Raw genomic sequence first — 26,115 nt, 5'->3', positions numbered from 1 at the left:
GAAATCAACAAAATCTCGTGTTGGCAATTGGATATAATGGGTGTCCAAAAATGAGGACTGAAGACAGAGTCAATGGATTCAAGTCCAAGGATTGAGAAGAAAATGGTACCATTTTGGAAACTACATTCTACAGAAGAAACCAGCTTTGAGTTGGTGGGTAGGGGGAGTGAATTCAGGTTTTAGATATTTAAGATTTTAAATGCAAAGGGAAATGCCCGGAAAGTGATTTGAACTGTAGCACTCTGCCTGGGGAAGGGGGAAGAATTGGAGGTTGGGAATCAGCTTCCTGGGGGTGGTAACTGAAACTGCCATGTGGATGAGACCCTCAAAGTAGAGAAAGATAAGGAAGAGCAGAGACTAGAGGGTAGGCTCTTGGGAGGACTCTCACATTACACATCTGGTTGGAAAATTAAAAGACATGAAAGGGAAGAAGAGGTTAGAAGAAGAAATACTAAGATTTCACAGGTTTTCCACTTCCTTCTTCTCTGAAACTTCAGTGCCCACTGTTCATTCTGGTAATGCTTATATTCTGAATAGTTTCTGTAGGAGAAATGCAGATAATGAATTATCTGGTTATATGGCAGATTGAAAAGGAGGTTTTTCCATCTTTGGGGTGTAACATTTATATGATCTGCCCTTTAAGAAGACCTGAAATCTTTAGCATGACTGAGTTACCCCTGTGGCTGGGTTTTATGTACATGAACATATAGAAGATCTTTATTAGGGACGTATTTATTTCTAATGAAGGTTCTGATTTACTTCATTCCCTAAGTGTTTTCCTAAGCAGCATTTTTGGTTGTCATAACGTATACAAAGGAATGCCTACAATGAGTTTAGGACTCAAGTAGTTTCTCAGATGTTTTAAGATATTGACTATGGAAAAGTAGATGTTCTGCTATTTTCCACATGATTAGCGATGATCAGGATCTCTGATAGAGTCCAATGGCTTTTCCATTACTCTTATCAAGAATACAGAGAAAAAAAGCATTTTTAATGTAAGTTTGGCATATTTGTCACATGACCTTCAATAAAAATTGCACAGCTCTTCTGAAGGCTTTTAGAAGTACTGTAGTAAGCCAGTGGTGTTAAATGTTTAAATTCCTGTTTCATTTCCAGTCACATTTATTGGATTGGATAACTTAATTATTTATGTGGGGCCTTCATGAAGTTAATATCTTAAACACACTTTAGCAAGTTGCTTGCTTCAAAGAATCCTACTATCCTAATATGTTCATATGCATACTTTTTGTGTGTTTTGTACTCGTACACGAGTCAGATTATATTACCACCTCTCTTCCTGAGAGGGAAAAGAATCCTGTTAGGATTCTAACAGTCTCATAACCCTGTTATAGACATGATTCACTTTTAATGATTGTAGCTTTGATCTAGGACTAATTTATGCTTTATATATAGACCCCTCTCTCTGGTTTAATTTTAGCTACAAATGAAAGTATAGAAAAGAAAAAGAAATAGCTTTCTTTATGAGTTCTCTAAGGCTAAAACTGAATACCTACTAATTAGGCAAATGGATATTTATATTTTTCTTTATTAAAAAGAAAAAAATCTGTGCTGTTAATTTTATTTTTTTAACAGAGATACATAATGGGGATTGAACCCAGGACCTTGTGAGTGCTAGTAAGCATGTGCTCTCCCACTGAGCTATATTCCCACCCCCGTAAATCTGTGCTGTTTGGGTTTTGAACTTCTAGCTTCATTGCTTCAAGTTGAAAGTGCATACTTATTGTTTGCCTAAAAGTTTTTAATGGCTAAAAATGGTACATAATGCTCTTTAAAAGTCCCCTCTCTAGAACATTTAGAGAATGAGTTGTTCTGTTCAACTGAGATTTTCCGTGATAGACAAAGGCAGCTCTTAAGCACATTTTTTTAACTATTTTGATTAGAAAGATTTTCAAATATTACATGTCTTTTTATCCCCCTTGGACAGCATATATTAAACATAACAATCTTTTTGCAAGATGATCTTAAACTATAATTGTGAACAATTCCTAAACTGCTGTAAAACAGCAGTGTCATCCTCAGATGTGGCAAACTGCCTTTTCCCAAGTGTTCCTTTGTATCTTAGGTCCATCTTTTCTAGCTTACAGTTTTTGACTCTTCTTTTAGGATCTTTTTTGCTGTCAGTATACCTGCCTCTGCTGTCATATTAGCTTGTAAAACAGATAACCAAACTTATTCTTCTTTTGTAATCATAACAAGAGGAAACAGAGTTTATCGTAGAAGATTTTCAAGGCATACTCCTCAGAGTAAAATAAATTGTCACTCATATTTGACTGTGGAGTCTTTTTGTTTGATGCCTAGTTCTTGCCTAAATTCTGGGTAGGAGAGAGGAGCCAAGTACTTTTGTATTTGGAAATGAAAGAGATTGCTCTACTAAGCTTGTGCTGAAAGAACACTTCCCTTACCATTCTCCCCTTTTATCCATGTAAAAATTGATTGACTTGTTCTCTCAGTCTGAGAACCTCTGAGCATTGAGAGTGGTTGCTGTTGTTCTTGTCTCTTAATCTATAGAACTGAAATGTAGCCATCAAAGACCCATTTATGACCTTCATTATAAAATATCAACTATTTTTAGATGCCACAGTGGAGCTATCCCTGGACAGCACACAGAATAATCAGAAGAGAGTGCCCACCAAAACGCTCATTTCTCTTCCTCCTCAGGAAGCCACAAATTCTTCTAAGCCCCAGCCAAGCTATGAGGAGGTGAGAATCTGTGCTATTGGTCTTGTTTCTTCTGGATGTTTAGGACTGTGCTTCCTGAAGTTCACTTGAATTTCAACCTTGAGAAAATACTTATGACTCTTGAAGAAGACGTTTTTGGTTAATGAACAGCCAGAATCCAATAAAGAACAGTTTCCTAGGTGGAGTATCTATTACCCAGAGGTTAGCACAGAGGCTTTCAACGTCACTAATGATACTTAGTGTCTGACGCTCCCATATTCAAGAGTATAGTCTCTCCTTAGCCTGACAGAGGCAAGTCTTCCAAAACCTAGTCATTATTTATTATGATCATAGTAAGGTTTTAAGAGAATAGAAGTAACAAAGTCCTCTGAGCAGGCTCCAACTTGAAATTGTGGAAGTTGCTTCATTGGGGCTATTGGAAATGGACAGAGCTGAACACTTATGTGTAGAAGGAAAAATCTTGATGTTATTATATTGGTATAATGTTAATACAGGGTAAAATTAATAGCCTTTTTGGGGGGTATCAACTCATGACTTATCTTCTCTTCAAAAGTTAGAGGAAGAAGAACAGGAAGACCAGTTTGATTTGACAGTCGGTATAACTGATCCTGAGAAGATAGGTGAGTATACTTGGGGCTTGTGATAATTAGGCTGTGGCAAGTTAGCATAGTTAGCTAATTTTTTTTTTTTGAGAGAGAGAGGAGGTAATTAGTTGTACGTATGTATGTACATATTTATTTATTTAATGGAAGTACTGGGGATTGAACCCAGGACCTTGTGCATGCCAGGCATGTGCTCTACCTTCCCCACCACGCTTAGTTAATTTCTAAATGATTACCTTCGAGCTGAGCTAGCTACTTCATCACTGTCTTCCCTGTGAAACTCTTGCCCCTTGCAATGGTTGCAAGGCCAGAAACAGCAGTTATCAGTACTTACTTTGGCTTTCCTGGCTTTAGGAAGAAAAATCAGAAAATCAAATACTGTTAGTATCCCTTTTTAAAAACCCAAACATTGCCTTTTCCCACAGAGTTGTTGAGGCCGTTTTATCCCCTTCTGAGATCATAAATTCCATTTAAGCACCCTGAAAATACATGTTCTAAAATTTGGGAAAACTGGATTTATTTTTCACTCAAGAAGTTTGGATTTCTTGTTACATATCATTTATCATGTACCCTTGATACTCAGTATAATAATCTAATAAAGTGGGGAAGTCTACACCTCTCTTTCATTATTAAAGATTAAAGGACCCGAGTTGAATTTTGGTCAAATTGAAATTAGATTTTCAAAAAGCACAATACTTAACTTTGGCCAGAACATGGGTTTTCAGGACAACCTTCCTGTGACCCAAGCTTGTGAGATTTTAGTGAGTGGAGAGCAACAGGCCTGGACTTCCCTTTCCAGGTGTAGTCCCTGGCAGAAGAGGCTGCACAAAGCTTTTTCCTCCTATTAAATAGAGGTAACGTTTGTGTGGTTAAGAGGGAAAATGTGATTTCCACCCCTTTGTCTATTCTAAACTAGGAACAGGAATTTACAAAATCTAATTAGACTTTATGCCAAAATGGTTTGTCTTTTAACTATTGAGTTTTGCCCGGTTGTGCACTGGGTGAGATGTCTATGAGCATCTTTATACAGCTCCGTCATCCAACAGATTGAGAACTAGTAAATGAAATGTCACTTCCCTGTCAGGTCACACTGTACAGTCCTTGGTAGAGCCTGGATCAGAACTTCGGATTACATGTTTAGGATTCTCTCTTGCTTCTCTAATATGTATGAATATTCTGTAAGCACATTAATTTTAGGCTAGTTATTAGCTGTTTTAAATCCTTGGTAGAATAAAATAAATTAAAAGTAAATAATGCTAATTGTTTTAACATTTGAAAGTCATGATGTTTGTACCAGGAGTGTGTTAGTTTCCTAGGACTTCTGTAACAAGGTACCACAAACAAGGTGGCTTAAAACAACAGACATTTATTCTCTCAGAGTTCTGGAGACCAGAAGTCTGAAATCATGGTGTTGACAAGACCATGCTCCCGCTGAAGGCACTAGGGTAGGACTGGTTCATGCCTCTCCTCAAGTTTCTGGAGCCTCAGGCATCCTGCAGCTTATAGTTGTATCACTCCAGTCTCCGCCTCCATTGCCACATGGCATTTCCCCTGGTGTTTTCACATCATCTTGCCTTTATATAAGTCTGTCTGTCTCTGTGTCCAAAGTTCCCTTTTTTAAGTGGACACTAGTCATATTGAATTACTTTCATCATTTTCACTTGATTATTTCTATAGAAGACCTTGATTTCAAGTAAAGTCACATTCTGAGGTACCAGTGGTTAGGACTTTCAACATACCTTTTTTAGGGGAACAGAGTTCAACCCATAATGGTAATTTAAATATCCCATGGATCAGATTTATTTAAACAGAAATCCCTTTTGGTGTTAAACCTTCATCCCCCTTGCACCATAGTCTGTATTCCTACTCATGTTGATGCCAAGAAAACAGCTACTGAAAGCATTTGTATATTCAAGGCCTGACCTTTATGACAGCAACTTCTGTTTGTGTGGGCTGTTTATTCAACATGTGCTTCTCATTCCCACACACATCCAGATAAGTTGGAATCCTGCTTCTACCAGATACTACTTTTTAGAGCCTTGGCAATTTGCATGTGTCATTTTCAACTTTCTGAAATTAACGTATATTTAAAACTGCTGCATTTCTAGCCCATTGGCTTATCTTATGAACTCTGGACATGCAGGTATGTCTCTTTTCTCACATACTGCCTCAATAAAAGCAGCTGATAAGCAGATAAAGTGTCTGAAGAGCCTGCTTTACTACTATGTCTTACTTATGTTTGCACTTAGTCTTCCCTTAATTGCAGGCACTAAATTATGGGATTGGTGTTTTGGACATTTGACCACAACTATCCAACTGTGAATGAAACTTCAAATACTTTTTCTATAAAATAAATTTAGATTTTTTTTTTCCTTTTTATCAGTGGTAAGCATCCCTAGTAGTATTAGGTAGTGAAGGTAGTCTGAGTCGTTTAGAAGAGAACTGACGGTGGTAATCAATAGAAAGGTATTTCTGAAGCTCCACGTGTGACTCCTGTTTTATACAGTGCTCTCTTGGTAGGGCTTGGAGAAGTATAGAGAGCAGGCCCTCTCTTCCTGTATGGTCTCCAGCTTCTCTGTGTTCTTCATAACAGCAGTTATTCCCAGCCATCTCAGTGAGACCAGGTTGTAGGATGTGACCCTGCGGATCTGGAACTGTACCTTCTTCCCCTGGGCCTTCACCCCAGGACCATTAGGGACGCAGGCACCTAGTAACTGTTGACCTAGGTTTTCCTGTTTGGTGTGGGGAAGAATTGGGGTGAGGAGGAGGGAAACGGAACCAGCCCAAAGCACCAGAGCCCAGCACTGGAGCAATGTCTATCTCAAGTCCAATGTGTGTCTTTTCACTGCTTAGGGAGTCAGTGGTGCCTTTATGTCCCTAAGTGGTCGAGGTCAGGACACTACCACAGGGAAGAACAATTGCCTGAATCCCAAATTATTTAGCAGTCAAAGGCTTTTTCAGAAAAATAATTCCTCCAGGAAAGAGAGATTTGTGTGACATCAGGCAGCCAAAGTGTCTTCCTGCCAGGCCCTTTGCTCGGGGTGAACATGCTAGCTGATAGGGGTCAGTGTCCCCTGGCACCAATTGGGGGTGGGGTGGGGCTGGGACAGTATTTCTAAAAGAGCAAACCAAGCCCAGAGCTAGCTTAGGGTAGAACTACTTGTTTCCTTTTACATCATTTGCTTCCTTCTCCACCTCCTGCTTTATATAGCAAGCGAATTGTTTGGATTTTGACAGATGTGTGTAACCAGCCCAAATATTGGCATGTTAACAACTGATGGATTGTCAGTATCCAGTGCTGCTTTGTGGAGGGTATGAAAGGAGCCTGGCTTTGGAACAGGGGCTGATCTCTCATCTAACTCAAACTGGGGCCCAGCCAGCATCCTCAGGGGCATGATATGTGCCACAGAGGCCCTGAGGCAAAGTAGGAACTGGATTACAGGATAAAATAAAAAGCTTGGAGATGAAACAAGTATCCCTTCTTATACAGGGCTCCTGTGGCTGGCTTATGATTCCTGGTTAAATATTAGCAAGATTAGTCCTGCTTTGGTTTACACAATAATCCTCTCCTGCTTTCTTGTTCTCCCGCAGGGGATGGCATGAATGCCTATGTGGCCTACAAGGTTACAACACAGGTGAGTCCAGGTGACCCTGCTGATGACCACCTTCATAGACTGGGGTGCTCATACCAGGAAGGTCATCATTCAGATCATTTCTGGGTATTTCTTTAGTTTCTTTGCCAACATCTTCCTTCAAGTTTACTCAAGATGGAACAAGTCTGCATCCCTCTGGTAATCTCATCTGAGCCTTTCCACTTTTCTTCCAGAGAGCTAACACTTCAGTGTGAAACTCTGTAAGTTTTATTAAGACATGTGGTGTATCTGATATAATCCCATCCCTCTTAGGAGCTGTGTGGCTTACAGCTGGTTTGGTGGATTGCCCCAAACTGTACCACCTGTTTAAAAATCATCAGATCTCCTGAGGTTTCCTGTGTGGAGCTTCTTTTAATGCTTTCTCCTAACCTTTTGCTCCTCAGGTCTGGTCTTCCTTTTTTATATAGTATTAGTGCATGCAAAACTTACGCAATGTTGTATGCAGGTTATGAAGCATAAAAAATGAAGCCCTGAACCTACCACCAGTCTTAAGATGAGTACCATTGAATCCACCTGCGTGTCTCTCCCTGTCCTGTCCCCTACCTTATGCCTTAGAGGCAGCCACTTTTCTGAGTTGTCTCTCATTTCCTTTATAAAAAGCCTTCACAAAAGTATCTCTCAACAATATATTGTTTGGCTTTTTCTTTAGTTTCATAAAGATGGTATCATGCTGAAAATTGCTTTCTTTACTAGCATTGTTCCTCAGACCCATCCATGTCGTGTGTAGCTGTAGCTAGTCCATTGTGTGATTATGGCATAATTATCTATTTTCCTGTTGTGACTGTTTGGCGTGTTTCCAGTTTTTGTAGTTAAGCGCTATGAACAATCTTGTACATGTGTCTTGATGTACACATAGAATCTAGGGCTTCTCTTGGGTGTGTAACCAGGAGTAGTTCCCCTGGGTCATAGGTAGTGCAGATGTTGAAGAAAATGAATACAAACTGTTTTTTAAAGTCTTTGCACCAATATATACTTCCACTGGCAGTATGTAAAAGTTCCCGTTGATATACTTCCTTGCCAGCAATTGGCAAGGCCAACCTCATTAAATTTTGTCTGTTGATTATTAAATGATCTCTCAATATGATGTAGGCTTAGTCTTTTTTTTGCTAGAAGTTTCCTTTATATTATCTCTCTCACTACTTGTTGGCCTGCCTTCTGTCTTCTAGGTGGCGTGACATGTTGAAGTGTCTGCAGTGTAGACATTTCATCTGATTGATCCTCTCCCTTAGGAGCACTGTTTACTCTTTAATTCCAGCAGCTAATACCCTTAAAAGTCAGTGCAGAGGTGAATGGGTTATAGATGACCATAGAATTCTAGTTTTAAACTAGACTTCAACATCTCTTTCCTTGGAGCAAGGGTTCTTAACCTGCAAATGAAACCAAATTTGAATTTAATTAGCTGCATTTGTAACCCTACAGTTGTTATTTTATGCATTTAAAATCATTGCTCTGATAAGGGCTCCACAGACTCCCAGAGACCCAGAGGGGGAGTATAGCTCAAAAAAAAAGTTTAAGAATCTCAGTCTTGGAGAAAGGTAATTACCAGGTGGCTAAAGGACAGAGATCTGGGCAAAAGATTCCCCTGATGTCAGCTGGATGACTTTCAAGATACTCATTCATCCCCTGTTTGAAATGAAATCACCTTGTGTTTTTTCTTTCCCCAAGACGAGCTTACCCATGTTCAGAAGTAAACAGTTTGCAGTAAAAAGAAGATTTAGTGACTTTCTGGGTCTTTATGAGAAGCTTTCAGAGAAACACTCTCAGAATGGCTTTATTGTCCCTCCTCCACCTGAGAAGAGCCTAATAGGTAAGCCTGTGGTCTTTAATGCTGCTTGGATTTTTTTCTTTGCAGTCTTTCTGCAGTTTGCTTTCTACTTAGTATATGGGACTACCCCTAATAACAGTATAGAATCCTGCGGTTAGAGAAGTATTTCCAGCATTTTCCAATAAATCACATGAGATCTAGAGAAATAGCATGTTTTGACAGTGTGTGTGTGTGTGTCCAGGATTCTTAAATGGTTACTGTTGTCTCCTTGAAATGCATTGAATGAGGGAAAGAGGGTGGGGCAAGGAAGCTTCCCATTACCATCAGCTCACGTCTGTTAATCTATACTCAGAGTCCCGTGGCCTCCTTTTAGAAAACATATGCTTTGGAAGTCCCAGAATTTAGAGCCTTCAGCACTTTGAGACTAGTTTTTAAAAATGGCTCTCTGTAAAGAACCTTTTGTTCCTGCCTGCTCATGACATAGGAGTGCCCTCTGGTTGTGTCTTGTAGTGCTGTCCTTACTGCCTTTGCTCCTGTGGGCTTTTATACAGGTTTATCCTTTTGCTGATGATTTATGGGGGGGGGGTGTTTGTTTGTTTGTTTGTTTGTTGCTTTTTAAATTCCATTCCAGGAATGACAAAAGTTAAAGTTGGGAAGGAAGATTCTTCTTCTGCAGAATTTCTTGAAAAACGGAGGGCTGCTCTAGAAAGGTAAGTACCAGACAGCTGTTCTCTTGAATGCCACAGGAACAAGTGAGAAGCTGAAACTAAGACTTAGTTATCATGAGACTTTAGCTGGAGTTAGTAGTGGGGAAACTTGAGTGAATTACAGATTCCCACCTCCGTGTTGTGTCTAACCTTTCCTAAGTCTCTTACCTTCCCACTTTAGGAATAGAACGTCTGCTTTTTTTTCCCGTCCTGAGTGGGCACACAGTCGTACTCTCCTTCGTCGACAATCAAATGTCGACAATCAAATGTCTGAGGTCTCTTTCTGAGCACTTTTTCTTCTTCCCTTTTTGGAAATGTGAAGAACATGAACTTGAATGTGCTTACAGTCATACTTGAGTACCTTATCTGAGGACATTTTAAAGCAATGAAAGACATTGTAACCCTGCCAGCACTGCATGATGCTTGAAACCTTGTGAGGCCAGGTCCACTAACCAGTTACCTGCTTACCCTGTAGGTACCTTCAGAGGATTGTGAATCATCCTACCATGTTACAGGACCCTGATGTCAGGGAGTTCTTAGAAAAAGAAGAGGTTAGTATTGTACAGACTGAATTTCATAATTCTTGTCTGCCCCTGTGAAGTGAAATTAGTTCATTCAACACGTATTTGAGCACCCACATACAGGCTAATCTGAAACTGTATCCTGGCTTGTAAGCCGTCAAATGTGACAAGTACTTTTCAGCCTTTGAACTAAAAGAAGCTCTACCTGCAGTCAGAAGTACCTGGTTGTAGAGGTCAAACTGCAGCCTAGTTTTGTCTTACTGAGTCAATGCAGTGACCTGTTTGGCAAGTCCTTGGCATTGTCTTTCATAGGTTACTGCTTGGCTCAGATTAAGTGCTTATTTTGTGCCAGGAGCTGGGAGGTGTTAGTTCATAACCAGTTACCACAGACCACAGAACTGCCATGTAGCAAAGGGGTTGATTCAAGCAGACAGTCTTTTTAGGCAATGGTAGTCAATAAAACTGGAGATGGCCCAGTTGCTAACAATTGAAGAATTAAGTAAAATATATCAATACAACAAATGCTTAATTCTCATCATAAACAGAAAGTATACAGAAATTCACTGGAAGCATATATTAAAAGAATTCTTAAAAGTAAAACGTGCAATAGCATATAAATACAGCTGTAGAAACACGTTAATTGTTAAGGGTCAGAAGAAATTAACGCTGGAATAAAATGTTGTAGGAAAGGAAACTAGAAGGAAATGAGTGACAGGGTAGGGCTGTTGTTTGGTATTTATTTTTTCATTTTGTTTTTATTTTTAAATTTTTCTTTACGTTGCATATCATATGTATTACTCTAATGAGGAAAATGGTGCTGAGTATATGCGGTTCCCCCCCCAATGAAATTTTTTAATTAAAAATTCTCTAATGCTCTAAATCTTTTCATTTGTTCTCTGGGATCCCTAAATCCATTCTTCCTTTTCATGTCCTCGTCCTCACTTGGTACCCCAGAACAGGGTGTGCTGACAGTGGCACTGTTGACACTTTGGGCTGGATCATTCTTTGTTGTAGGAGCTGTCCTGTGCATTGTAGGTTTAGCAGCATCCCTGACCTCTGTCCAGAAACCCCCGTCCATTTTAATAACCAGAATTATCTCCAGACATGGCCAGAGGGGACAGAATGGCCCTGAGTTGCAAACCACTGCCCCAAGAGTCCTGGGCACTAAACTCTTTAACCGTTCAGTGTGGTATACTGTATACGCTATGGATTCGTCAGCATCCCTTTTGGGCCTTAGGAAAAGAATGGCAAGACCGAACCAGTCAAATTTTTCCAAGTATTTCGCATGCTTGGCTTAACTAGTAGCTAGAAAAGTAGCCTCAGTCTGAATAAATTGTGCTCCTGTCCTTGGACCTTTGTTCACTGAGGAAAGTCAGAATGGAATCACAGCATAACTTCAGAGTGTCTCAAGATTTTAAGTCCAGCTGTGTGCAGAGTATGCTAATCCAAAAGAACTTTTGACTTTTAACAGAAGCATGCTTGGTATTTAAGTGGTTCATGCCTGGGTGGGCAGGTGGTTTCAACGTGAGGTCACTTGGCCACATAACACTCACACTCCGCTCCCTTTCTGCACACAGTATCAAAAGCTGAAAATTTTTGCTGATTCTATTTAATGTGGTCCTTTGATTTTTTTTTTTTCCCCTCAGTACATGCTAGTTAGGGATTTGTCTAACTGCCTTTGAAAATAACAAACTACAGTTCAAATAATTTGTTTGGCAAGTTTTGGGCATGCTGTCTGATGGATACTAATTCTTCTGAACCTAAAATAGGGGCAGCAGATAACTTGCCACCCCCGCCTTCTTGGTCTTGTAGCTGCCACGCGCTGTGGGTACCCAGGCTTTGAGTGGCGCTGGTCTCCTCAAGATGTTCAACAAAGCCACAGATGCCGTCAGCAAAATGACCATCAAGATGAATGAATCCGACATTGTGAGTAGCCCTGTGCCTCTCCAGCTTCCCGTACCCCGTCTTAGGGGGCAGAAGCCTCGGGGAGTCCTGAAATTTGAGACTTTCTTTTTAAGATAATTCAGTCCCTTTAAAAAAAGATAAAATAACAAACTGCTAAGGAAGGACTGTGCTCCACTCCTGCATGAGTAGCCTCCATTAAGCTCTGGGCCTGTGTGTTTCAGTGGTTTGAGGAGAAGCTCCAGGAGGTAGAGTGTGAGGAGCAGCGCTTACGGAAACTGCATGCCGTTGTAGAAACGCTAGTCAACCACAGGAAAGGTAATGCACTTGGAGCTGGGGAAAATTGTTGTCTCCAGTGAGCTGGAGATGGGAGGGCATGCTGTTCCCAGCCTCTCAGCCATTCAAGTTGAAATTCTCAGCCCCCCTGCTCCCTGAGGTTCCGATCAGAAAGATACGCCCTGTGTCTCCTGACAGGAAACACGACCCCGCCACTGAGGGCGTTGCACTCTTTACCTGGGAGGGGTGCGGGGAAGGTGCCCCAGTTACAGCTTGACCTGGGACGTGGGCTTCTGTTGCAGTGATTTGAGTTGGTGGCTTCTATCCAAAATGATGTCACAGGCTTTAGCTACGTGGTCCAACAAGCAATGTGTAAATACTGGAAAACCTTATGTGTCTCCTAACCCTTCTTCACCTTTCTCTGCTGAGATTCACTTAAGAGCTAGTGAAATTGCCCGGATTTGAATGCTTTCCTTCTCTGCCTTAAGCTTGCTGATAATCAGAAATCTGCACAAACAGAAAACCATTAGAATGAGGTCAGTGTAAGGGTTGGCAAAATATGACCCCGCCCATGGGCCAGATCTGGCCCTGGGCCTTATTGCTGTGAGCTGGGAATGGTTTTTACATTTTTAAAGAGATGAGTTGGGGGTGGGTGGGGAGAGGAGAGAGAGACTGTGAGACCACGTGTGGCCTGCAAAGCTTAAATACCTGGCTTTTCCCAGAGAAAGCTGTCCTGCTCTAGAGCTTGCCAGACTGCGCAGCATGCACACTCACTCTCTCGTGCAGACGGGCCTCTTAACATGGGCTCTAATGTGAAAATCAGTCGTTCCTTTGGCCTGTTCATTTTAACTGGCCCCTGGTTCTCCAGGAATGTCAGAGCTGCTGCTTCCAAGTAGGTTTAACCTAGAGGAACCTAGGACCACAGCAACCTGTGCCTGCTCATGTGACCAGCTGCATTCCTCTCACTTTCTGAATGCAGTTGGCTGTGGTGTAAGTGACTAAGTTGCAGAGCCCACAGTTGCCAGGCATGGAGGGGCCAGCATTGCTAAGACATGCCACACAGTGTCAGCTGACTTGTCCCTTTTCCTTGGGGGATCAGAGGCCTCTGCTGTCTTCCTCCTTCCAGAGCTAGCGCTGAACACAGCCCAGTTTGCAAAGAGTCTCGCCATGCTTGGGAGCTCTGAGGACAACACGGCATTGTCACGGGCACTCTCCCAGCTGGCTGAGGTGGAAGAAAAAATCGAGCAGCTCCACCAGGAACAGGCCAACAATGACTTCTTCCTCCTTGCCGAACTCCTGAGTGACTACATTCGTCTCCTGGCCATAGTCCGCGTAAGCTTCTCTTTCCTTTCTTCTTTCTCCTCCCCTTGATTTAATTTGTCTTTCCTTTGCTCTTTGCCTTCCCAAGACAGTTTCATCCATTACAGCTCAAAATAGGTGTAATTTTTTCTGCTCTCAAAAGAGAAGGTATCCCATGAATCAAAAAAGTCCATTAAACTCTTAGTTATCACTGAGTCATTTTGAGGCCCCAGTTTTTAAAATGAGTTTGGAGAAAAAGACCGGTGTTGAGTTTCCAAGTAGGCCCCTCCTTATTGTTGAAGCTTGACAGCTCTGTGCTCCTTTCGTCAACAAGGCTTATTACAGACCTGCTGTCTTGGCCCCCTGGAGCAGTGACTTCCTCAGTCCTTTGGTCTTTGCCTCCTTAACAGTAAGCGGCGGCTTTGCCTTGGTAAGAGCTCTTGCTGGCTTCCACTTGTCCCTCCAATGTGTGCAGTCAGGTAACTACACGGAACCGGCTTGGCATTGCATGGAGGAGTGTGGCCAGGGGGCTGAGAGAGCTTGTCACCGGGGTCCTCTTTGTGCTGTGCTGGCCACGCTGGTAACTATACCACAGCCTGTCCCTCAGGTCAAGCACCTTACCTTCTCGCTTGGTGACCGGGGCACTCTAGTTTCCCATGACCTTTCAGCGTGGCCAAGGAAGCACCACTGGGCAGTGGTATTAGCTCTCGCATGGCCTCCCTGAGACAGGAAAGAGCCGAGAGCGAGCCTGGCGCCTGCCCTAAAAGGGCCTGAGTCTGCCCGATCCAGTCTGGGGCCACAATGTATGATCCTCTGAGTTGGAACAGAGTCACCCTGCTCCCTATCCCCAACCTCTGTCCTGCCAGAGAGCCCCTGTATTGTCAAGAGCGAGCTGCTCCCAGGGCTCCCATTTCCTCTGTGGTAGAGTTGCTTATTATAGCCTGTGAGATTGCTCATTGTCCTCTCCCTTTGCTATTTGGTTGGCTGCTAACTCCAGAGTGATAAGAGGCTGGAAGAATAACCTGCTTTGGAATTCTTAGAACTGGTCAGGCTACTTTGGCTGGAGAGCCCTCCTGGGGAGGGGTTCTCTGGGGAAGCTTTCAGAGAAGAGCATTGTTTGGGGTCTCTGGAGAGCTCAGCTCTTGGATATGACCCCCAGACTGGGTGAGCCGGTACAGACAGGGGTGAGGGAGGCCGAGCTAGGGCAGCAGGTGTTAAGAGTGCAGAACTGCAGGCTGGTCTGGTCTCAGAGACCCCTCACCTACCCTCCTCGTGGTCATGAACTGGCGATGGGATCGGAGAGATGAGCAGATGTTTCTTTTCTGCTGTTCCCTGAACCTGCAGCTGGGCCACAGTTAGCCCAGGGGCTTAGGCTTGAGTCTTAACTTGGAATACGAGGTCACCCTTTACCTAATCCTTTGATGTTGGGCTATTAAGAAATTGCAGGCGAGCAGCAGTGACAATTCAGAGGAAGGTAAATTTGGTGTCATTTTACCCACTACGGTTCAAGTGTTGGCAAAGGCCTGCACTAAGGTGGCCTAGGAGACGTCCGGGGAACTTTTGTAGGGAAGAGGAGCAAAAGGAACAGGGCTGGGAGACTGCCTCAGGCCAGGTCTGTCATCCAGGCCACCTCTGGAATCCTGCAAAGCTCGTGGGTGGCAGGGGAGATGGTTTGGTTAGGTCAAACAATTATCCTCTGGAAATGACTGTGGTCAAGGGACTGGAAACAGGAAAAACCAGCAAGTGGACTTTAGAGAGCTTCCTGGGGGCTTTGATAGCCTAGAACAGTTGAATGTGGATACGGTGAAAGCCGGGGACACCGTGTGTCCCCATGGTGGCTTTAAGTGTTTATTTAAAGATCTGTTAAGCTAACCCTGTATGTTGTTCAGGCGTCAGTTTAAAGGTTGCTTCCTTAGGTTGGCCTTTTGGCCTGTTGGAGTTTTCCCAGGCTAAGCTAGGTCCCCAGTTTTATTAGAGTACACTGCTTGTTTTCTCTGAACTCTGCATACTTCCAGTCACTTACTGGCAATTATTAATACATTGTCCACTTTTCTATTAGATCATAAGCTCCATGAGAACAGGACCATTTGTTTCACTTCCCACTGTATTCTTAGTTCCGGGCACACGGCAGGCACTCAGGGAAGTGTGGATGGAGACTCCTGGGCTGACTGACCTGAGGGAGGCAGTTCAAAAGCTATAGCGCTGGGCACTGGCATCGGGCCGCCGACTGTGCTCCCCGCCATCCGGCCTTGGGGGTAGCATGAAGCAGCATGGCGCTGGCCCGCTGGAGACGTGGAGAGGAGTCTTATCCAGGCTTGTGCTTCTCAGCGTTAAACTTCCAGCTGGGCACTAACACGTGGCTGCAAGGCCCGCCCTCGCTCTGTCCCACCCGGCATAGCTGCAGGCAGAGACCCTGAGGCCGAGGTGGAGCCACCTAAGCTCCTGAAGGGCTTCTCCTGCTCTCCCCCAACCCCCGCCCCCACAGGCCGCCTTCGACCAGCGCATGAAGACCTGGCAGCGCTGGCAGGATGCTCAGGCCACACTGCAGAAGAAGCGGGAGGCTGAGGCTCGGCTTCTGTGGGCCAACAAGCCTGACAAGCTGCAGCAGGCCAAGGACGAGATCGTGGAGGTGAGGCCCCCGAGGCAGCCCAGCAGGGGTGTTGTGCCAGCTCCTACCTGAGCCCAGGTCCCAGCCCCTCCAGATGCTCGGAACCCCACAGCAGGCGAGAGAACTGATTGAGTCTAAAGGACGGTGGCTGCTGGAGAGGCCTCAAGTCCAGGCTTGCCCTGAGACCTGGCCCTTTCCTGTTCCACGCAGATTTGCCAAATCAGAGTCTCTGCAGGAGGGGTCCTGGCTGGGTCTTTGAAAAGCTCCAAGATAATTCAGATATGCCTCCCTGGTGAGAACTAAATTCAGTTCTCTGGGGCTCTCAGCCTTGCTGGCGAACACCTAAACCACAGCCTCTGGGGCACTGGAGCTTTCTTAGGGACCAGGCTTGGCCTGGGGCACGTGGCTTCTCTTTCTCAGCCAGCCCCAGGGGTGGCCTTCTGCTTATGTGGACTCTGGCTTATGTGTGGAGTCTCCATAGCGAATCTCACCCGCAGGGACAGACAGACAGATGACCAATTGAGGTCCCAGATATAGAATTGCTGTTCAAAGGTAAAGACTTAATGGTGATATAATATTAAGTGATCGTTTCTTTCCTCTTTCTTTCCAGTGGGAGTCTCGGGTGACTCAGTATGAAAGGGACTTTGAAAGGATTTCAACTGTGGTACGAAAAGAAGTGATACGGTTTGAGGTGAGATAGAAGATCCTGCTTCTCACCGGTGTGCGGTGCCTGGTTTAGTAGTGTTGTTGGATTTGCCCAAGTGTATTGAGGAGGGAGACAGATGGTGGTGCCAGTGACTTGGAAGTTATCGTGAACCATTGTGGCCTTTGTGTGTGCGTGTGTGTGTGTGTGTGTGTGTTCATGTTCATGTTCATCTGTTTGTTCCTGAGGCAAGTGGCTGTCCTACACTTGCAGCTAGACACAAAGCAAAGCTTGCAGCTGTCACAGACCCTCTGGTCCGCTGTCCTTTCTCCTCCCCTTCCCCACTCCCACCCCCCCATCATACAGGAGAGCCTTGAAAGGCCTTGGCAGAGGCTATTTGGCTGGAAATTGTAGCTATTCCAGTCTCTACTTTCTGAGGCTGTGTTCAGCTTTGGTCAGCAAGAAGCATCACCATCCTATCAAGAGGGGAAGGAGCAACTATCTGGATGGTCAGTGGAGAACCCTGTTTTTCTTTAGAAAGAGAAATCCAAGGACTTCAAAAACCACGTGATCAAGTACCTTGAGACACTCCTGTACTCACAGCAGCAGGTATGTAACTTATGCACGGCATTCTGCCTCTCCTGCCTGCTCTGAAGGCCGGCTGCCTACTCGTGGCTTTGGTGACTGGGCAGTCTGGCCCTGCTTCAGAGGGCCTGGCCCCTGCTTAATCGATAATTGAAAGTAGGCCCTGTTGCTCTAACTTGGAGTGTCCATTAGGGTGTTTTGCTAATAAGCAGGACTGCCTTAGTCCTATGATGAGTTCGTTTTTAAGGACAAACGCCAACTCTCCTCTCCCTGTAACCTCATGATACCTCCCAGTCCTCTTGAGGCTGCGGTCTCGGTCAGTGTGTGGGACAGTGGCCCCCGCTGTGAGGGGCTAACTGAGCCGGGCCAAGCTGTGGCCCCTTCTCCGGGGCAGAGCCAGGACTGTCTTCAGAGATTGCCCTTGCACTTGCTGCTTCCTTCAGTCTAGAGAGGTAAGGAATAAAGGCAGTGTGGCCGGCTGGCCAGTCTGTTCCAAGGTCACTCCCAGCCTAGCCACCTCCTCAGCTTGGCCTCAGCTCAGCCCTCCCTTTGGGGAGTGGGGAGTGCCGTGGCACTGCGCTTGCTCCCCTGCCAGGCTCAGGCTCTGCCACTCAATGGGGGCACTTGCTCACTGTCCCCACTTCTTTGCAGCTGGCAAAGTACTGGGAAGCCTTCCTTCCTGAGGCAAAGGCCATCTCCTAATGGACCAAGGACACCAGAGCCCACCTGCCTGACGCTGCCTTTTTATACACTGTCCTCCTCCACCTCTGCTGGATCCCAGTGATGCCTCCTGCCTAGCTTGGACTTCACCCCTTCCTCCCTGCCCCCAAGACCAAACTGTCCCCAGTCACTCTAACCATTACTTCATTTAGCTTCCATATATATTTTCTTACTGGAGAGAATAGTTTCTTGCTTTAAGCAAAAGACCTATAATAGGTGGTGGAATTATTGGCTAGGGGTGGAGTATTGATATAAATATATAAATACAAATGTATATTTTTCAGGATGTGGTTAGGAACTGGGAATAACGTTTTCTGTTACTCCTGATGGTGCCATGAAAAGATTATGTAATAAAATACTTTAAAATCAGGTCACCTGACTCAGAATGGTGGTGCTTTTTGCTTTAGGCTACGGAGCAGGTGGGAAGCAGGTCTGGAATGCTCCTGACCGAGGAGCCGCCCAGGAATACTAAGTCTCTCTCCATGGGAGTCCACAGGCTTGTGTGCTGCTTCCCTGTCGCGCTGGAGTTTCTTTTTCTCTGTCTACCTCAGCCACCTGTTCTGGGGTCTCAATCTATTTAATCCTTACTCCTGTTTCTTTAGGGAAGGAGTTTTTAAGATGTCTTTTATAATAAGAGGAGCAAAACCACTTCTCCTGCAAAGAAGGCAGACTTTCTCTTTTATTCCTGCCCTGTTTCCCTCAGCTGCCCAGGGCTCTGTGAGTCTTGCCTTCTGATAGCAAAGCCTTGTGTTCTGAACTTCTTTTTGCCACCCATCAAAACGCGTCCTCAGTAGACTGGTTCGCGTTAAAAAATATCAAGGACTGATAAGGATTTAACATTTTATCTCCATAGATGACAGAACCAGGCACTCTGCCTCTAGATAAAGTCATCCAAGGGTCCCTAAACCTTTTCAGTTCCAAGAAGCTTTGCTGTCTGTGCCCAGGAGGGAGCATGCCAGCAAGAGGCCCCAGCCAAGGGCGCTCAAAGGGGTCTCTGTGCCAGCCCGGCCAGGGAGGCCCGATCTCCGATGTGCTGCCACTGGGCTTCCCCTCAGCTGTGTCCACAGCTGCTCCAGCTCACTGGTCAGAGCGGCCTGCGGAGCTCCCCTGTGGGGCAGGGCTGGCAGACTGCCTGCACGGGAACCTCGCCGCTCCCGGCCCCAGCACCCCCAGAGATGCCCCGGCTGCCGGCACTCCACGTCTGCTCTATCAGTTCTCTTTGAGGGGTGCGGGGGCTGGTAAGGTTTGGGTAGGGGCAGCCTGAGGCAAAAGAAGGCAGTAAACAGCGCTGATCTCCAGGGTACCAGCCTGACAGGGGAGTACCTCTGCTGCAAGTATTTTTTTTAAACACGTTGATTTTTTTTTTAAGAAAAAGGCACTCAGTCTCTCCCATATATCCCCTACTATCCTTATTACCACCTTTGATTTTATCCTTCCCGTCTTCTTGTATTTTTGCTTTGCATAGTTGTAATAATATACACATAAAATACTTGTATCCTGCTTTTATCACTCAACACTGTATGTTATAAGCATTTTTTCCTGCTTTGTTATGTATCTTCACAGACTTTATTTGTAAGGCTATGCAATTTTTAGGCTTCCATAGAGTGACTGTACCATAATTCTGACTCATCCCTTGTTGTTGGATTCCTGGTTTGTTTGGTAACTTTTAAAATTTTAGTATGATTTTAAACTTACAGAAAAGTTACAGGAGTATCACAAAGAACTCCCATATATCCTTTTATCCACATTTCCCAGGGGTTTACCTTTTTGCTTAATGATTTATGATTTGCTTTATGTATATTTACGTGTTGTATTTTCCAGGTTATTTGAGAATAGGTTGCAGACATTGTATGTCCCCCTTTACCCCCAAATTTCAGTATGCATTCCCTTAAGAACAAGGACGTTCTGTCATAATTTACAACCGTAAGTATGCTTATCAAAATCAGGAAGCATACCACTGATACGATACTGATAAAGTTTAACCCCTGGTCTCAGTTTAAATTGTGTCGGTCGTCTGAGTCACGTCCTTTATTCCCTTTTTCCTGGTGCAGGATCATGTGCTGCATTTAGTGGTGACACAGGGTTACATGTGTCTCTTTTTAATCTGGAAGAGTTCTCGAGCCTCTCCTTGCCTTTCATTACCTTGGCAGTTTGGGGGAATACAGCCAGGGGTTTTGTAGGATGTTCCTCAGTTTGGTCTCATGGTCCCACACAGTCCCACACGGTTAGATGAGGGTTTTGCGTGCTGGGCAGGAGCATCACAGTAGAGGTGTGTCCTCAGCGCATCTTAAGTGTGATGTGGTGTTGGTTGGTCCCATTAATGCTGACGTTAACTCTGATCTTTTGGTTAAGTTGATGACTGCCAGGTTTCCCCATGTTAAATTTACTCCTTCTCCTTTGTAATTAAGCAGTTTTCTGTGGGAAGATACTTTTATATCAAGTAAATATTTTGTTCTTCATCCAGTGTGATTTTCTAACTCCATGGTTTCTTCTACATTTATTGGTTGGCATTCTTCTTCTCAAGAAAAACATCTTTCCTCCCTATTTATTAATCTGCTTGTTTATCAATATGGACGAATGGATTCCTGTTTTACTCAAAATTGCAAGCCATTGCTTCGATTTGTTTTGATTGTCAGACTGTCCCAGGTATTAACACGCCCCCTTCGTTTTTTCAACACTTTCTTTCTTTCTGGCTAACAAGATGTTCCAGGCTTATCTTGTATCTTCCCTGCACCAGCCCTGGAATCAGACATTTCTCTAAGGAATCTTGATTCCTTTTACTGGAGAATGATATTTAGAAACCAAGGTCTGGGTGCTGATCTTGCTACTGGAGTATCATGACTTCTAGGCTCTTGGCAGACACAACAAGGAAACAGATATATGGACATACCAAAAGCGGTGAAGATAAATGGCATAAATAAATAAAGAATCAGGTACTAAAAATCATGCATTCACACCTCTATTTCCTGTCTAGCTCCATAGAGTTTATTCTCATCTCCTTTTTGCATATTTGTAACTCTCTTCTCCAAAGAAACTTAATTTTTAAAGCTTCCTCCTCACTTTGTTATATTCCATCCAGTGATCATCTTGATAGAAGTCTGTTTTTGTTATTTCCTTGGGATGGACTCTCCTCTGGTTTCAGAACTTCCTCCTCAGCCTCCTGCATCCCGAGGCAGACAGGGCTGGCTGTCCAGGGCCCATGCATTTCTGGGCAGAGCCGGCAGACATGGAAGTTAAGAAGGCCAATAGCAGGGTAAGTGCACTGAGCCAGAGGCCAGTGCAGGGGGCTCCACAAAGGAGTCCTTCTACCTGGGGGCTCAGGAGGAAGAAATTGGAGAAGGGGATGCTTAAACTGTGTCTCAAAGGCAGAGAGGGATTTGTTCCTTCTGCTGGGTCCATTCTGCCTCCCTGTGTCGTGGCAGTGGGAGGTGCGCACAACCAGGGGGATGCAATGGCTCAATGTGGCCAGAGTCTAGTCAGTGGACGGCCCGCAGAAAGCGGTGAGCAGGAGCTGGATCACACAGTGCCTGTGACGTGTGGGGCGCTCCTGAAGGGACTTGAGCAGCGAATAGCTTGGTCACATTTGTGATGTAGACATATCAGGTGTGAGGGTGGAGGCAAGGAGAGCCAGCCAGAGTGCCAAGGAGCAGAGTAGTAATGGGGCTGGAGCTCGGGAAGAGGTACAGGAGGTGGAGAAGAGCCACTGGGGTCTGGTCACTGATTGGATGAGAGGCCTGAGGGAGGGGGCGGTAGTTAACATGACCTGCAAGCTTCTGGCTTGGATTTCGGGGTAGACAGTGCAGCCCGTCATGACGCAGGTAACACAGGAGGCCAGATGGGTTTGGAGCAGGTGGGCAGGGAAGCCGTGGGGACAGCAGGTGCTGACCATGTCATATAAGAGGCTTCTCTGCCTGGGAAGGGAGGACTCTGCTGAGAGGTGGGAGAGATACAGAGTGAAGTCAGGCTTTGTTTTATTGAAAGGTGGATCAGACCTAGCATGTTAATAAACTTAGGAGGAGAGAAAGGGACAAGCCATCAGCCATGTCTGGGAACACAAAGTGCACAGAGCAAGGGGCCTCACAGCTGGGGCTGGGGGCCAGAGAGTGATGGTCTCCGGCTTGGTAATTAAAATGTCCTCAGACAGGAATGTCTTGTTCACCTATTTTGAGTTAAGTGGTTTAGAGAAGAGGTGTGGAGATGAGTCTGCATTCCCCTACTTCCCCTGAGGTTATGTCCCGTGTGAATCCCTGGGCTCTGGAATCCTGAAGATGAGGGCTTAGAGCTGGAGGAACCCCAACATTCGGTATGAGTATTCAGTGACAGAATAATGGGAGAAGTAGAAATGACCGGAAGTGTCCACATAGAAATTTGTAACATTGAGCTCTTTCCAGAAGATTTCATTCTGAATGCACCTCTAGCTGAGAACTCTTTAAAAAAATAAAGAAAGAATGCCTGTGCAGCTCAAATTTTAAAAAGGTGAGAAGATAATGGAAATACTAAGCATGGGGCCAGGAACTGGTTGAGGAGGGAACATGGTGATGGAAGCAGTGTCCTTTGCTGAACGTAGGGCCTGTGTGGGATTGAAGACCATGGATTTTGAGGGGCACCAGCCCCTAAGGTGGTGGGATTTTCCCCACCATTCCCGGCAGCCTGGGGGCTGGGGAAGGGGGGTCCCTCCTGGAATAAGGAAGGACATACTTTGCTGCGGTTGGCACGTGCCTGATTCCAACACTGTGTTCAGAGTCACTGGCTAAGATTCTCAGCTCCTCGGTGGGGAAGTGTCAGGACTGAGCTCACAGTTAGAAATGGACTAGAACAACTCATCCCTGTCTCCTGGCCCCAGGGTTGGTGCGACATGATCTGTCCATGTCTTGTGATGCCACTTGAGTGGTTTAATGTCGGCTCTCCCTGCCCACCAGTCAACTCTCCACAGTGGAACGTCTGTATAACCCCGTGGCCCCCTGAAAAGATCTGGGCTTAAAATAGGTGCCAAATAGATAACAGTTGAATGGTCTCCAGTTGCAGGCTCTGCCACCTGGCCTTCACAGCCTTCTGGGAGAGGACCCCAGCTCGCCTTTCCCCATTTATCTCCTAGTGCTTCACAGCAGTGCGCGTGCCTCCTGGAAACTGATTCCACATACTCTCTTTCCTTCCTCACTTCTGTGTGGCCTCAGAAGCCTTTATTAATGGGGGACGTTGTACCTGAAGCACCCTGTCTCAGCCCCCATCCCTCTCTTCTCAGAATTACACCTGCCTGAAACCGTCAGCCTTCACTGTTGCAGATGAGAGTGTAAGTAAACAGAGACGGAGGGCATTGGTGAATGTGTCAGAACACTCACTGGGGATTCCCGTAGACGCTTCTAGAAGCCAAGTCCATGAGGAAGACTGTGCCAAGAGGCCCATCATAGCATTGTTTACAGTTGTACAATTTGAAATCAGTCTTCATGTACAGCAGGAAGGGATTAAATGAATTATGGTACATAATACAATTAGATATTATACAGCCATTGAAGGTGGTATATAGCTCTGTTCACTGACAAGAAAACATATTTTTGAGTGAAAAAAAGTAGGTTATAGAATTACATGTATGATATGGTCTGCATTTATATACAATTATATATATATTGGAAGGATACTGATCGAATTGTTAACTATGGTTGCCTCTAGGGACGGAATTTTGCATTTATTTAAATTTTTATACCATTTTATGTTGCCTGGAATGTCTGTGTATTTTTATAATCATAACCATTAAATAAAGCTATTTTCATTATGGGAAAACAAACCAATGCATTCTTTGAAGCCTACTTTATACGTGCATTCTCTGGGAAGCTTTCTGTGACCCATTCTCCATCCCACTCCCGAACTGGGCTGGGAGCCCCGCCTCCTTTTTAGTTCTTTGCTTGGCACTATCTTTGTTATCCTTTTAAACGTCTGGTCTTTCTCACCCTTGCTTGTAATGTTACGGCGAAGAAGATGATCTCAGTCGCCTCCCTGGCTCTGAACTCAAGATCATGGACTGTGTTGTCCTGCTCATCTCAGTGCCCTCCTCCACTTCCAAAGGCAGCTGAAGGAGGGCAGTGGCTGCCCTTCAGCTCTGGCGATTCTTGCATTACGAGCCTGGCGGCCCACATCTTGGGATTTTTCAAGTGATCCAGAAATCAGGCCTGATTCAGGGTTCAGTAGGCCTTGCTGTGGTTGGCAGGCGCTCAGTGCCCCAGGTGGGACCTGCAGGCTGGGAGGTGATAGCCACCTGCCCCTGAAGGGCCACCTCCCCTTTGCCTTTGTCTGTTGTGGACATGCCCTTCTGGCTCTGATGCCCAGACCTCGGGCAGAAACCCCCTCACTCCCACCAGGGCTGCTCAGAGGAAGCTCAGCCTCCACAGGATGCACTGTGTCTGGGTCCAGAAAAAAACCCAAAGAAAAACCCTGTCCAATCTGAGATAGGACCTTTCCCTGAAGCGATGTGACGATAGTTTCCAAATGACTGCCCCCTCGTAGCTTCAGAGCTCTCAGCTTCCTCTTCCATTATGAGTGACAGCAGTGATGACCACAGGGGCCCCGAAGTCGGCCTCCTCTTGGGAACATCAGCAACCTCACCAGAGAAGACGGTGAGGCACCTGGCCGCCGGGAACACGTGCAGGGCCGGGTCCAGGCTGCCTCCGATAGTGCCTTCCCACCGCGGGGGCCATAACAAGAGCTGCCGTGCGGTAATCACCCACCCACCTACCCTGTGCCAGTGTGCTCAGGGCTTTGAAACTCATCAGCACCCCGGCCTTGCCAGGTGGGCGTCATTATCTACATTAAAAGACAGGCCTCGAGGCCTCAAGCAGCTTGCCCAAGGCCCACCCCGGAGCAAAGAACTGAACCCAGTCTGCTCGACTCAGCCCCCCTGCCTCACCATATCCCACACGACCCAGTCGGGGATGGACAAGAAGGACCTAAACTCTAATCTACTAAGTCGTTTCCTTAAAGACCTGAAAAAACCCACAGAAACCCAAGGAAAAGTTACCTTCCTGACCTCATAGGCATCTGCCGCTCCCACCCTCTGAGGCTCTCTCCACAGACCTGCTCAGTGTGTGGCCCAGTCTGGGAGCAGGAACAGAAGCTGGAAGACAGAGAAGCACTTGGGTGAGTGGCTGGGGACCAGTAAAGGCAGAGACTAGAAACTCTGCTTGCTGGGAAACCCCAGACAGCACCCAGGGCTACAGCGAGAGTAGGGGGCACCTCCATTCTGGACCTTGAGGCCTAGGGCCGGGGTTTCCCCACCCCCCCGCCCCCCCGCCCGTGGCTTTCCTGTGGTCCTTAGTTCTTGGTCCCACAGCTCTGATCACAATAAACCCCTCTGACCTGAGGGTGCCTGGGCCTGTCTTCGTTCCTTGAACCCCGGTGCTGGCACACCAGCGGGGCGACTGGTTGGCCCACTGACATATCACTCTTAAGGGGTGCTAGGAGTTGGAGCACCAGAAAAACCTCCCTGGGCAGCTGTGCTGGGTGGATGCCGGGTTGCTGGGGTGGCCTCCGCAGCTCCCCCTGCTCCAGCCCTGGGTTCTGTTGTCTGAGGCAGCTGGCCGCCTCCATCTTCTGGGCAAGGAAGGGCCAGGTGGCTCCTAGGAGTGACTCTGCTGGCTGGAGCCTACCTGTCCCCTCAGAAGGAGGGCACCAGCCGAACCTGGTGCCAGACTTAGCTCTCAGGGCTCAGGCAGGACGTGCTTGTCAGTAATGCCTTCCTAACAGCCCTCTCCACGGCCCACTTCTCCTTCCTCACACCTGTTTCCTCATTTATAAAATGATGCGTTTAGCTCAATAATTTAAAATGTTTTAGCAGTAGAACTATTTTTTTAGACATCTACACCAAAATTCAATACTCATAACATAAATTTTTAAATTTTATTACTATATTATTTCAAATGTATAAGATGTAGTTATTAAAAAGGCAGTTAGTAAGGACTCTGAGGCTGCCAGGATGAACAGGATACTTGCTGATTTACACCAACGTCTGCTTCCAATTCATTTTCTTTACCTTTTTTTGGTTGCACAATATTAAGAAAATCAGGAAAAGCCTGATCACAGAGTTAGCAGTTGGGATAATTACTGGCTTTTTGATTTAAATTTTTTTATTTCGTTTATTTTAGTG

The 26,115-nt window shown here is 45.5% G+C and overlaps 1 protein-coding gene across 3 annotated transcripts in view; it reads left to right on the top strand.

The window, feature by feature from the left end:
* Positions 1-18,352, top strand: part of SNX1 (sorting nexin 1) — a 32,869-nt gene extending 14,517 nt beyond the window's left edge. For all 3 annotated transcript variants that reach the window (XM_072962266.1, XM_072962265.1, XM_006209576.4), the window contains exons 3-15: positions 2,594-2,721; positions 3,254-3,320; positions 6,894-6,937; positions 8,621-8,762; positions 9,352-9,430; positions 9,903-9,978; positions 11,761-11,874; positions 12,075-12,168; positions 13,253-13,458; positions 15,911-16,054; positions 16,644-16,724; positions 17,214-17,285; positions 17,913-18,352. In XM_072962266.1, the coding sequence (XP_072818367.1) occupies positions 2,594-2,721; positions 3,254-3,320; positions 6,894-6,937; positions 8,621-8,762; positions 9,352-9,430; positions 9,903-9,978; positions 11,761-11,874; positions 12,075-12,168; positions 13,253-13,458; positions 15,911-16,054; positions 16,644-16,724; positions 17,214-17,285; positions 17,913-17,963 (1,298 nt within the window). In that variant the 3' untranslated portion in view covers positions 17,964-18,352. The remainder of the gene's footprint in view (positions 1-2,593; positions 2,722-3,253; positions 3,321-6,893; positions 6,938-8,620; positions 8,763-9,351; positions 9,431-9,902; positions 9,979-11,760; positions 11,875-12,074; positions 12,169-13,252; positions 13,459-15,910; positions 16,055-16,643; positions 16,725-17,213; positions 17,286-17,912) is intronic.
* Positions 18,353-26,115: the final 7,763 nt, after the last annotated feature.

Source organism: Vicugna pacos, chromosome 6 (genome assembly GCF_048564905.1).
Source record: "Vicugna pacos chromosome 6, VicPac4, whole genome shotgun sequence".
Classification (NCBI taxonomy): domain Eukaryota; kingdom Metazoa; phylum Chordata; class Mammalia; order Artiodactyla; family Camelidae; genus Vicugna; species Vicugna pacos.
The sequence above is the reverse complement of the archived record's forward strand: the minus strand, read 5'-3'. Positions and strand labels throughout refer to the sequence as shown.